This window comes from Nipponia nippon, unplaced genomic scaffold, assembly GCF_047370975.1.
Source record: "Nipponia nippon isolate SJK-2023a ecotype South Korea unplaced genomic scaffold, ASM4737097v1 scaffold_9, whole genome shotgun sequence".
Classification (NCBI taxonomy): Eukaryota; Metazoa; Chordata; class Aves; order Pelecaniformes; family Threskiornithidae; genus Nipponia; species Nipponia nippon.
In genome coordinates, this window is record NW_028262413.1 from 48,985,478 (window position 1) to 48,998,655 (window position 13,178).

Genomic DNA, 13,178 nt, shown 5'->3' on the forward strand with positions numbered 1-13,178 from the left:
TTTCCATTTTCTCCAGTCCTTCCCCTCTGGGGTTAATTCCCAGCACATCTCCCAGAAAAAGGGCCTTTTTGGTTATCCACAAAGCTGCTGTGCTGGGTCAAAAGTGGGATCATTCTCCACCGGTCCCACTGCAGTCGCAGCCGGCCATGCCCCCCGGCACGCTGGCATGGGGCACTGGCCCTGCCGGACACCGGGCCAGAAATGGTGGGGGTGAACGAAGGGGGATTCGCCAGCACCGGGCCTGCCTGGCCAGCGGGGAGCGTGGCGGGCAGACGGTGCTGCGGGCGCTTCCCCACGGCTTTACCGGGGACGTCTGCTCCCCCCATGGCCACCGCAGTGGGGAACGGCCCCATGCCCGCCTGCTCCCTCCTTACCAAGGGCAGCTGGGTGTGTTTGGGGGTAACGGGGAGGGCAGGGGAGACCCCCGGCAATATCTGACCATCTCCTCGAGCGGGCTTATTCAGGAGGACGAAGGGGACAAACCCTGTCACTTGGTGACTGCCGTATCGCTCTTCTCCCTGCAGCCCAGCCTCCCTTCACCATGTGCTTCCGCGTGAAGTTTTATCCCACGGACCCCGCTGCTCTGAAGGAGGAGATCACCAGGTAAGACCCCGGCACACAGGCACCGGCCAGGCCCCCGCCAGCTGGCACCGGGCAGCGAGGGCTCGGCCAAGGCAGCAGCACACCCTGCCGAGCTTCGTTTTGTGGTCAAGGGAGAGCAACAGCCATTTAGACTTCCAGACAAAGCTGAACGTTTCTGGGCTGTCACAAGTGTGGGGAAGCAGTGTGGCAGTCCCCGCCTGTGCTGTGCTAGCGTGTGGAGCCGCCGTGCCTGGCGGGGAGCACGAGCTGCGGCTGTAAACCCGCTGACTTGGTCTTTGGCTGCGGTCGGTTACAAAAACCACATTCCCGGGACAAAGTGCTCCGAGTGCAGCGCTGCTCACCGTAACGTCCATCGCAGCTTCGGTCCCATCCTGCCAGTGCAGAGCGGTTCCTGGGCTGCACCAGCCACGTGTCCTTCCCTGCAGCTGCCCAAAGTCTCTCCCTCCAACTGGAGGCCCCGGTCCCGGTCAGCGCAGGAAGGTGGGTTCAAGCAGGAGCAGCAGTTCACCTGTAAGAGTGCCGATTTCTGCTCCTGCTGTTACTCTGGCCGCTCGGCAATCAGCTGTGAGTGCCCCTGCCTGAGCACATCCTTCGCTCAGGGTGTCATTACGTATGCTTGGTCTGTCAGGAAGGGTTTGAGTGTCCCCAGTTCCCTTGACGTCCCCTGGAAGTAATTAGCCACATCCCTTTTACGTAAGGGGCATGAATGCTCTGGGAGAAATGGGTGATAAACTGCGATGCAGAGACTTGACAGCGCTTCTCTTGAGTTTCTATCTTTAGGGGCTCTTCACGCCGCTCTTCCTGCCAGGAGGAAGGACGGGAGAAATCGCAGCAGCTTTGGAAAACAAGCCGTGACTGTGGATCTCCGGGGCGCGACAGCCCAGGCTCCCCCCGCCTGCCGTGGCGTGGAGGGTCGGGTCTGCCTGAGGCAGCCGGGCTGGCGCCTTTGCGAAAGGTTTCTGCATTTTTCCCCTGGAACCTTTTGCCATTATTGCTGCAAATAATTCTTAGTTGTCTTCACAAGCCTGGGGTTTGTTAGGGAGAAGGTAATAAAAATGGTGTGGACTGGGTGCAGGCGCGCTGGAGGGAGTGTGACAAGGGCACAGAGCGCTGCCATGGCACGGGCACCCCACCATCCCCACCAGCCCGGGGCCGGGGCAGTCACCTACCCCCAGGGCAGGACCCCTTGCTCTGCCAGCAGCTGCAGTGGCTCGGCGGCTGCTACGCCCCGTGCGCGGTGCGGACTGCGTCATTTGCCCGCTGTGCCGTGGTGCAGGGCAGCGAGACGCGCTTCAGCCTCACCCGAGGGCTGGGTGGGCGACACCAGCCTTGCCTTTCAGTTCCCAACCGCAGCAGGTTTTGGGCACGCAGGCTCCACTAATGCCGGGTAAAATTTACTAGAGATGTTTAAAGGTGCTGTGGGGAATTCTGCATCTTCAGATGAGGCCGGAGCATGAAAGGCAGTGTGTCGGCACGCCGTGGGACCGGGAGCAGCCTGGCCTGTAGGCTCAGCCTGGGCTCGGCACAGGGGTGGCAGAGCTGGGAGAGCCCCGAGGGCTGAGAGGGCGTCAGGCACAGCAAGTGCCTTGTCCCCTAGTTCTGCTAGAGAAGGGAAACAGGGAACTGCTTTAATCACCCTGCTGATGGGTCAGGCACCACAGCGTGCTGTCCCCTCGGTGTGCTGTCCCCTGGGATGTCAGGTTAGGTAGGAGGGCTGAGCGTGGCCCCCGCTGTGCGCCCGTGGCAGGAAGACCCCAGACCCAGCTGTGTCAGCAGGGGCCACCGTGGGGGCAGTGGTGGCACGCACCCTTCCCATGCCTGGGTCCATTGCGGCTCCCTGCGGGGCTGCCGTCACCTTTTAAAGCAGAGCTGGAAGTGAGTTCCTCAGCCGTGCTTAGATGTTTTCCAGATTTTCCTCAGGTCAGGAGTAAAGGCTCCCTGCTCCCCTCCCAGCTGGCGGGGGCATCCGCACCCCTCTGCTCCCCGCTGGATTCTCACCCAGCTCGAGAAGCTTTAAAGGAACCTCTAACGCAGGCGGTGAAGAAGGGCCGATGGGGCAGCCCTGGGGCTCACCGAGACTCCTGTCCTGTCGCTGGCAGGGGCCGTTTGCCAAGGATGTAATTAGAAGAGAGAAGTGGCATGGATGAACCTCTGGAACCCAGTGGTGTCCCCTGGGGTTGTCCTGCACTTGTCCCCAGCTCCTGTCGGTGGTGTTACCATCAGGGCTGCAGAGTCCCTTGCCAGCCCTGCACCCAGGAGAGGGCTTGAGATTTGCCATCAGGGTGCTTTGAGTGATTAGGGGACTGTCACCTTTTGGGTGGCAGCTCCTGCTCCCCAGCTGTCCTGCTCCAGTGTCATGCAGAGACCAGGGACAGCACATGCAGGGACCTCTCCTCTCCTCTCCTCGAGCTCCAGAGCTGGAGGCAGGCCGGCTGCCGCTGGATCTCGCGCAGCACTGGGTCTGTGTCTGCCCCCAGACGGCTTCAGTCCCCTTTATTCTGTTGTATTGAGGGAAAAGTTGCTTTTTCTTAAACACATCCAAGAACTTACTGTAAAAAACAGAGAAATAAATGATGAATAAGGGGCTGGCAACTTTCCTTCGATGCTAAAACATCCCAGCCCAGCTCCCGCCAGTTAAAGGCACCAGGTTTTTGTGTGGAGCTCTCGGCTGCACCACAGACCTCTCACCGTCTCGTACTGCTGCCACCAAAAGCTCCGGAGCATCCGACACATCGGTGCCGTGGTTGGCAGCCACCCTGGCACGGCACCGCGGCTGCCCGGGGAGGGACCGGGAGCGGGAGGGCAGAGGGGGCCCTGGCCGGGCGCTGGGACGGCACCGGCAGCGTCTGCTGCTCCCCTCTGCCGGGCTGCGCTTCGCCGTCCGGATTTCCAGGCTGTTTGGCTGGTTTTCCCTGGCTTCAAGGCACGGGCTTGTTTGTAGCTTAGGAAGTCGGTCGGCTCGCTCCTGGTGCGTGGGCATCTGCGGACAGCTCAGAAAAGTATCGAAGGATCAAAGTATCAAAGGATCCAAAAGTGTTTTGGGGCTAAAAAGCCCTGGCTGCTGATGCCCTGGAGCTGGGCCACCGCAACGGGAGCCGGCTGATTCTCACAACGAGCTCTAGGAGGGAAATGTTTCACTTTCCTTCTGCTTTTAATCGTTTGCATGTGTCCTTATGTAAAGTCCAGGCCAGGGAGATGATCTGGAGAAGAAACGTGAAGAAACAACTGCAGAAATGCTTTTTCTGACTATGGCCTGGATCTAGGGCTGGGGTGTGAAAGGGTGCCCGACTTGTAGGGTGCCGTCTGCCAAAATGCAGGTGAGGGCTCCGGACAAAGCCGGGGAGCTGTGAACAAAGGGTCTGGGTGTGGGGAAAAACCATCACCGTTTGTGTGTGCAGCTGCAGCACTCCCCTCTTCCAGCCTCGGCTTTTGCCTGCGGTGGACCTTAGTCGGAGGCAGGAGATCACCAGTCCTGGAGAAGGAAGCCCCCCGTTTACCTGTAAAAAACAGGGACAAAAGCAGGACAGACTTCTCTTGCTGTCTTCAAAGTGGGCTGTAAATGCCGTGTCGCCCTGCGAACACTCAGCTGCTGCCAATTGCAGGACGCCCAGCGTCTTGGCCCCCGATAGCTCATGCGGTGGCACGTAGCCCTTGTCACTGGCTCGGAGCGGCTCAGTCCCAGCAGCCCGAAGCCGTGCAGCCCCGCGTCCCTCTGCCTGCCCGGGCCCCGCGCCGGGCTGCCCTTTCGCCATTTGCCTGGGGGACGATGCTCTGGCTGCCATTAAATATTCCTGATGAATAGCCGAGGTCTGTGCTAAGCGTATCAAGAATTAAGTAGGCTTACTGGTAGAGCTAAATATATTCCGGGATTTAATTCTTGGGATTTTCAGTCTATTTCTGCAGGCAGCAAATGAGAGAGGATGTCTGGGCTTTTGCAGCCCGTTCGGAACATACCTGGGCTCAGCTTTTTACTTCAGTCTTGCGTTAATAAGCTCTCTGTATTTTTGTTGGGCAGGTCAGTTAGAAGTAGAGGATGGTGAGGTGTTTCAAAAATTCTTCTGGAGTTTGGATCCGCCGTGATAATGTACAAAACTAACGAAAGCTTTGCTTGTATTTCACAGAAGGACCCAAAAAACAGAACTAAAAACCCCTTAAGATGTTTGGAAGCCTGAGAAAGTTTCAGTTCTTCGGGGCTGACAGTAGAGAGGAGACGCAGATCAGGACGAAAGTGTTTTGCTGGGCCTGTTTAAAAGCATCTTCACGTCCAGAATGCCAGGCTCTTTGCTGGTGCCAGGACACCGCTGTAATCAGCTGTCCTGGGTACGATTGATCTGGTTTTTCCTACAGGCACATTTTAGGGGACCCACAGAAGTGCCCAGGAATAGTTTCACAGGGATACATCTCCTTGTTTTGCTTAAGAGGCATTTATTTAGTTTGCAGATTTTACATTTGCTCCCAGCAACTGCAGCCCTGGGCAGCCATCAGGCCTTAATTTCCATGTGAAACGGCCAGAGCCGGCGGCTCTGAGTAATGACAGCCATTATGTGGGCATTAAGCTGCGCATACAGTATGTTAATTGAATTTCTTTTCTTTAATCGGAGATTAGCAAACATCTGCAGTTGTCAAGCACGGTAGGGAGAATTGAAATGCAGGTCACAGGTTTACCCGTGGAGGGTGGGAGCTGGACTGGGGAGCATGGGGCCGGAGCTGGACTGGGGAGCATGGGGCCGGAGCTGGACTGGGGAGCATGGGGCTGGAGCTGGACTGGGGAGCCATGGGGCCGGGGCTGGACTGGGGAGCATGGGGCTGGAGCTGGACTGGGGAGCCATGGGGCCAGAGCTGGACTGGGGACCATGGGGCTGGAGCTGGACTGGGGAGCCATGGGGCCGGGGCTGGACTGGGGAGCATGGGGCTGGAGCTGGACTGGGGAGCATGGGGCCGGAGCTGGACTGGGGAGCATGGGGCCGGAGCTGGACTGGGGAGCATGGGGCCGGAGCTGGACTGGGGAGCATGGGGCTGGAGCTGGACTGGGGAGCATGGGGCCGGAGCTGGACTGGGGAGCATGGGGCCGGAGCTGGACTGGGGAGCCATGGGGCCGGAGCTGGACTGGGGAGCATGGGGCTGGAGCTGGACTGGGGAGCCATGGGGCCGGGGCTGGACTGGGGAGCATGGGGCCGGGGCTGGACTGGGGAGCATGGGGCTGGAGCTGGACTGGGGAGCCATGGGGCCAGGGCTGGACTGGGGAGCATGGGGCCGGGGCTGGACTGGGGAGCATGGGGCTGGAGCTGGACTGGGGAGCCATGGGGCTGGAGCTGGACTGGGGAGCCATGGGGCTGGGGCTGGACTGGGGAGCATGGGGCTGGAGCTGGACTGGGGAGCATGGGGCTGGAGCCAGCCCGGCGCTCACGATTCAAGCCCAGAGATATTTCCCATCTGTAATGGCCTTTTCCGAGGCAGCCTCGTCCCACAGCCCAGCGCTGCCCCGGGAAACTCTCCTTGCCAGGGGATATTTCCCAGGCATAGGTGAGGCTTTGGAAAACCCGTTTGGCACCTGCTGAATGTTTTTGTTTGTAAAACCAGCTCAGATCTACAGACTTGCCCTGCTTAAAGGGAGCAGGGGGCTTCCATGAGGCTGGGGGGACTGGCGGGGTTAAACCCATTCGATTATGCATTGTTGTGAGGTCTGCGCTGGGGAAGGGCTGGTAGAGCGAAGGTCTCGTGCTGGCGAGGGTGCCAGCGGCGCTTGCCAGCCGAGCCCAGGGTCTCCGTCCCGGCTGGCCCCGGGCGGGTGTGCTCAGGCAGCAGCGCCGTTTGCCCCCCTGAGCGCTGGGAGCCCCGGCCACCAGCCGCTGGGACCGCCGGTGCTTCAGAGGTGACGGTGGGGACTGGGAGCCCCAGCCCTTGTTCTGCCCACGGACAGAGCATTAGCCCGGCATTAGCCACAACGCAGCCACCTCCAGCCCCTCTGTTGTGCCCTGCACCTGACATGAGTGCGGAGCTCTGCGGCCCAGCCGGGCTCAGGCTGCCTGGGGTCTGGGTCTGGCAGTCCCACGGGTCCCCAGGGGTCCCCCACGCAGCAGGATGAGCCCCCCGTGCGGGTGGGCTGCGCCGGCTCGCTGCCATTCAAGGTGTGCCTGCAGCTGCAGCTGAACCCTGGACTGAGTGCACTTCAATATCTGGATTCCTCTTTAATATATTTTATCTGTGAAAATTAGTGGTTTATCTCGTCATAAATACGGATTTGAGAAACGAAGCATGACTGAGGCATTGGAGAGTGCAAGTCTGATTATTTAAACACATTTCTGAGCACTCCAATTTCCATTTTGCTCCTTCACTCTAGGACTTACATTTTACCATCAAAAGGTTTTCCCAAATGCATTGCCATATGACTCAGCCCAAACTGTTACTTAGGTTGAAATTTATTCAAATATGTAGTTTTCCAGCGTAGTTTATCTGTTCACTGGGCTTTGGTGCACGGCGATAGAGGTGGGCGAGCGCAAGCGGTAGCTCGCTCTAGGCGATGCGGTGTTGAGCACTGGCAAGCACGGAGGGATGTGGATGCGTATACAGAGACCTGGAAGGATACAGAAAGTTGGGAAAGGAGGAAATCTCGTTACGTGGAGGCGGAGCAGCTGGACAAGGATGCAGGACTGGGAAGTGCGACAGCCGCTGGCGGGCTCGGGCCCACGAGACCCCCTCCAGAGCATCAGCCCTGGGCGCCTCGGCCCCCGGTGACCCTGTGATGGGCTGCGGCCGTTGCGGTTGTGTTTGGGCACCGCTGCCCGAAACAGGGTGAAGCATCGCGGGGGACTGCGGGGGCTGGCAGGCAGAAGGGACCAGCACCTCCTTGTCTATGAGTTTCCTCCTTTGTGCGTTTTCCCGGTGGGAATGCTCACCCGCCTATCTCCGTGCCTGAGGGAGGATGTCTCTGCCAGCAGCTCTGCCCTGCTGGGAGCGGCCGTGCCGGCGGGGAGCCGGCCGGTGACAGAGGAGCCTTGGTGGAGACCTCCGTCAGCCCTTGAGGCTGGGTGCTGGCCCCGGAGCCGGCGCCGTGTCCCTGCGGGTGGAGGGGGCTGGGCTGTGCAGACCTGAGCCCCAGCGCAGACGTGAGCCCCAGCGCCGGCCTGGCCGGGGGCAATCCCCGCCGATCGGCGCTTGGCTGCGAGCAAGCAGAGTGTCTTGTGAACGGGCTGCTCCGAGGGAAACGTTAGTGCAAGCGTCTCGTGGCAGATATTCCACATCTAAATTGCCTGTTTAGGTAATTTAAACTTTACTTAATAAATAGACTCTCTCTTCTGTCCTCAGGTACTTAGTCTTCCTGCAGATCAAGAGGGATCTCTACCACGGCCGTCTCCTCTGCAAGACTTCGGACGCGGCTTTGTTGGCCGCCTATATCCTTCAAGGTAATGCTTTTTGACAAGATAAATTTGCTTTTCATGCTAAGTACTGGTTACATTATTTCACTTACAACAGATCACTGCACCTAGAATACAAATGTCACCCCGCCAGTGCGGGGCTCACGCTTCAGGACTGTGCTCGTGCCGTGCGTGGCTAGAGGAGGGCGAGGGTTGGTGCTGGGGTCTCGCCGCAGCAGGAGCACCGCGCTGCCATCTGCTCCCCGAGCTGTCCCACCTGCATTCGGGGCAGCGGTGTCCCCATGAGCATCCGAAGCAGCGCTGTGACAAAGCACTGCTCTTTCTGGGGCTGTGCGCGGCCCGCGGTAACTCTGGCAAGCGCCTGCGGTTTGCAGTTGCAAAGAGGGCTGCAGAGCTAACCGCGGTTTTGCTGATTGCTAGGACGGGTGCGGGTGGCCTTGGGTAAGCTCATTGCTTGCTGCCGAGCACCTCGGCAAAGAAAGTGCCTTTGTCAGCAAGTTGCAGAGGTGCTGGTGGTGTTCGGAGCAGGAGGTGGGAAAACCTCTGAAAACCTTCTGCCTGATCTGCCCTCCTGCCTGTTCTTCTGCCGGCGTGGCTCTGCCTGCTCTTGCCTCTGCTGCCCCTGGCGCTGAGAGCACGGAGGTGGCCGGTGTCTGCTCGGCGTGGTGCAACACCCGGCCGCTCAGCGGGGCTCATCAGGCTGTTCGGAAGAGCTGGGTGGTGGTGGTGTGGTGGAAAAGCACGTTGACATGCCGTTAGCACTGCGATGCCGGGCATGCGAGCGGGCTTCCCCACCCGAGGGTGCTCGGCTCTGCGCCTTGCTGGAGCCCCTCTCTGCAGTCCCCCGCTGCCTGCGGTCGCATCCCTGGGACAAGCTGGGGAGATGCACCCCAGCAATCAAAAAAGACAAATTTCAGCTCCAAAGCATTTTTGAGTTACTTCACAGTGCTGGTGTGTTTCCCCCCTTTTAGTGTTTTTAAGCAGGAAGCATAAAAATTAATGTAACGTCTCCATTTCGCTTAGGACCTGAGGCTGGAGGGAATTAAATCAGAGCAAGGTCCTTTCATCCCCAGTGGCAGGAGGCTGCCGGATTACTGTAAATCCCACAGGAGACACCAGCTACCGAGCCATGCTACAGTGAAATGCCAGCGGCGATCGCTGCCGGCTCCCGCGGGGTGCTGGGAGAGGGAGCGGAGCTGCGTCAGCCCGCGCTGAGGAGGGAGCAGGGCTGAGCTCAGAAATCGGGTGGTCTCGGGCGTTTCTGCACCCTGGTCTCGGTGCTTGGGGCCAGAGCCGCTGGGATTGTCTTGACAGCCCTCCTGTCGCCTTGAGGACACACGCCTGTCGCTGCGCTTGCAGCTCGCCCAGGCTTGAAGCAGGTTTTCCAGGCGTGAAGCAGATTTTCCAGGCGTGGGGTCAATCCCTGCCTGCAGGGCAGAGCCACTGGGTCAGCCTGTCCCCATGGCCACCCGGCAGCACTTTGCCGGGCTAGGTGAAGAGGGGAAGGAGCCTTTCTCAATGTCACTTTACAGATCTCCAACTAATTATATTTTTTTGAGGCACAGTTGCATCCACTGGGCGAGCAGAATTCTCTCGCTGCCTTGTTCCCAGCTGGGATCGGGATGGGGGCCGGGGGTGCCCCCAGGGTGCTCGTGACCCATTGCCCCAGGGCTGCCATCGTGCGGACCCGGCGCGGCTCCCGGGAGGTTCTTGGCAAATAGCTTAAGGAATTAATAAATTTGGGACGGTGACCATCTGCTGGCAGGTGATTCCCAAGCAAATGGTGAAAGTAATTGGACACAGTTAATGCCTTACAAATGATACTTCCTAACGGGAACCATGGCCGTGTCGGAGTGGCGTTCCCAGGATGCTCTGAGCCCCGACTCCGTGCCTGGTCGCTGCCAGCTCCGCTGCCGAGGCGGACGCTGCCGGGACGGGGATGCACTCTGCTGTTCCTGACTGGTTCTGTCTCCCACCAGCCGAGATCGGGGACTACGACCCGGGGAAGCACCCGGAAGGCTACAGCTCCAAGTTCCAGTTCTTCCCCAAACACTCGGAGAAGCTGGAGAGGAAAATTGCGGAGATCCACAAGTCAGAACTGAGGTACAGCCGGGGGCTTTGCTGAGCGGGAGGGTCGGCTGCTGTAGGGATTACCGATGCTCGGCTGATTTTTATCCCTGTTTGGGATTTTCAGTCATGCCGCGGGACGAGCACCCACGCCCTGGTCTGTCAGATCCAGCTGAGAGCCGGCGGTGCTCTTGGCAGCGTTGGTAGAAAACCGCACAGCAGAGCGGGCTTTGGGAAAGCAGGTCGCTTGGTGGCATGGAGGCATCACAACAAATGCCCCTGCGAGAGGAGCTGCTGTGTCCCCCAAACCTCTGCTCGCTGAAAGGAAAACGTGATCGAGCAGCCAAGAAAAGCTGCAGAAAGTGCAGACAAATAAAATACACCGGCAATGTGGCAGAATTAGCCCCGATCCCTCCTGCCAGGGAGGTCACGGGGGTTTCTCCTGCTCCTGGCTGTTGGCTCAGCCGGCACAACCTGGGGGGATCCCTGGTCTTCCCCAGCGGGATGGGGACCCCCGTCCCCCATTGATCCCCTCCTGCCATATCCCCTCGTGCCTTCACCCTGCACTGGGGACGCAAGGTGTGAGAGGCCCTCAGCAAAGCCTCGTCCATGGTGCTGGCGGTGCTGCGTCCCGCCGGGGCAGCCGTGCGCCGGTCCCGGGGAGGGCAGGGGTTTTACGCTCCCAGAAACCCGGCAGAGCTCTGCTCTTGGTGCCGGGGCTGCTGCCCTCTGCCCAGCAAGTGCCTCTTTCCTCCACCCCTGCAGAAATGCCCGCGCTGCCTGTAGGGGATTCAGCCTTACATTTTGCAGATGCTCCTGAATTTTCGTCCTTTCTGGTGCTGCTGGTTCAGCGCATCTCCTGCTAGATCAAGCTGGCAGGAGCAGAAAGGCTGGGTTTCAGTGCTGGTCTCCTGCCGCAGATTGATTGTGCTAACGAGTGTAATGGGAATATGCCATGACTGATGCCTCTTGTTAACAGAAACCCTGTAACCGAGGACTGACTTTCACATTCATGTCTTCCATGCAATATTCTTTTTTTTTTCCTATTTTTTTCCCTCCTGTAGTGGGCAGACACCAGCTACTTCAGAGCTGAATTTTCTCAGGAAAGCCCAGACTCTGGAGACCTACGGGGTTGACCCACACCCTTGCAAGGTAAAAGAGTTTTCTGAACACTGTTCCTTGCCTTGGCTTTCTCGCTCCAGCCGGTAACAAGCTGCAGAGGTGCCATTGACTGGTCCCCAGCGCAGCCGTTTGTCACCTGCCAGCGGGCTGTGGTGCTGGCAGAGCCGCGGTGCCTGGGACGGGCTGGAGCCCACTGCCGTCTCCAGCCTGAAACCAGCCCCGAGTGGGCACGTGAGCCCAGAGGGGAGCGGGGAGGGCCAGTGCCCCGAAATCCTTCCAGAGGGTATTTAGGGAAGCCGTAAGAAAGCGTTTTCACATGCAGACAGCTATAAAAGACAGCAGCCGATCATCTTCTGCTAAAGCATGTAATTCGGAGGCAGTAACGAGGTCAGTAATGTGTCTGAGAAACCAACAAGCATTAATCTGCCAGAGACAGTCTATCGCTCTGCTCGTCCCTGGCCAGTAATCCAGTTTTCTGTTTGAAATGCCTTTTATTGACTGTCGATGTCATTGCATTTGTCTCTCTCTGGTCCCTTATAATCCCATTGCATGCAAATGGATGCAGGATGCAAAGCAGACGGAGACTTTTACTCTAAGGGCCTTGCCTGCTCTGTGGTCCCCCGGGGCTTTTAACTGAATTATGCCCCGTAAATACACAATTGCAGTAAATACACCTGGCCTGGGCGGGGGGTGTCCTGTTTACTGGCAGGCCGTGGTTGCCGAAGAGGTTGCCAGGCTGGAGGAGCTGAATCACTGCGCCGATTCAGCAACCCTGTGTTGCCGGCTGGATTGGGCCATGCTGCCCTGGGAGTGATGCTCGGCTCGTCTGGCTCAGCGCCGGTGCTGGGGGGTCTGTGCTTTGCTCGTATTTCCCTGTAGGGTGCTGTGCCCCATTGAGCATCCCCAACCCCTGTCGAGCCTCTGCACCCCCAGTTCCCCACCCTCACCCCCAGCATCCCCCACCTTTCCCAGGGGCACCCTGCTCCCCCCTCCGCCCTGACCGGGGGGAGCTCGGCCCCACTCCTCCCATCCCAAAGCAGCACCTCCAAGACCATCCAGCTTCCAGCCTGGCACTCCGTTAATCTCCGACCTGCCCCGCTGCAGCATCAGCCATAGGCAGGGCTGGGTGGGTTGGCCTGTCAGCGGTGTGCAGGGGCGAGCGGGGTCCGCACCCGCCAGGAGGGTACGTCCCTCTGCCAAGATGCTGCTTTTCCCTTTCCCGAAGGTTTTCCCAGATTCGGGAAAGAACCAAAGTGCTTTGGGCAGCCCAGGCTGAGCTGCAGGAGCCGCTGCCAGGCTGGTGCATCACGCGCGGGCTGGTTTCTGCGAAGGTGCACAGAGATCTTCCTTCTGCAAGACAGGGCTGCTGCAGCTCAGACACGATGCGTTTGGGGATTTACATCGTGCTTTGTGCAGGGCATTGGGCTGAGGTTCAGGACTCTGCTTTTGGCATTCACCTTTGAAAGATTAAGATGGATTTTTGATCTAACCTGGATTTAGAACCAATTTGTTCTCTGCTCAAATTCAGAAGATCTCATCACAACGCTGGCTCCCTGCCAGCCCTGCACCGTGCCAGCAGAGTAACCGAGATCCAGCATCCCAGGCTGGAAAGATGTGTCACCTCTTGATTAAGCCAGGGAAGGGCACAACTAGGAGCAGAGGGGGAGGGTTGTACCCCTGAGCTGGGGAGATCCTGGGCATGGGGCGTCCCGCTGGGACGCCCCGTGCCACGCTTTCCCCTGAGAAAACACCGAACATAAATCACTTTCCTGCTTTTCCTGCCCAGCGCACCAGAAATCCCAAGCCTGGCATGCACCTTCCCTTCGGCTCAGCATCCTTTGAAAGCCATCTGAACATCCACGGCCAAAGAAAAGTCAGGGCGAATCTAACCATTACCGAGTGGCCACAACCGTTTCATAATATTTTTAAAATTCAGTATATCTCTGTTTTTTCTGTGTGCACCAGTGCAGTTAATGATCACTTCCCTGGAGTCTAGACGTTATGATTAAG

The 13,178-nt window shown here is 58.7% G+C and overlaps 1 protein-coding gene across 5 annotated transcripts in view; it reads left to right on the forward strand.

Moving 5' to 3' along the window:
* The window catches only part of FRMD5 (FERM domain containing 5), a 116,679-nt gene that overhangs the window by 89,698 nt on the left and 13,803 nt on the right, over positions 1-13,178 (forward strand). For all 5 annotated transcript variants that reach the window (XM_087744040.1, XM_087744042.1, XM_087744041.1 and 2 more), the window contains exons 4-7: positions 525-603; positions 7,909-8,006; positions 9,959-10,082; positions 11,111-11,198. In XM_087744040.1, coding sequence (XP_087600166.1) covers positions 525-603; positions 7,909-8,006; positions 9,959-10,082; positions 11,111-11,198 — 389 coding nt within the window. The remainder of the gene's footprint in view (positions 1-524; positions 604-7,908; positions 8,007-9,958; positions 10,083-11,110; positions 11,199-13,178) is intronic.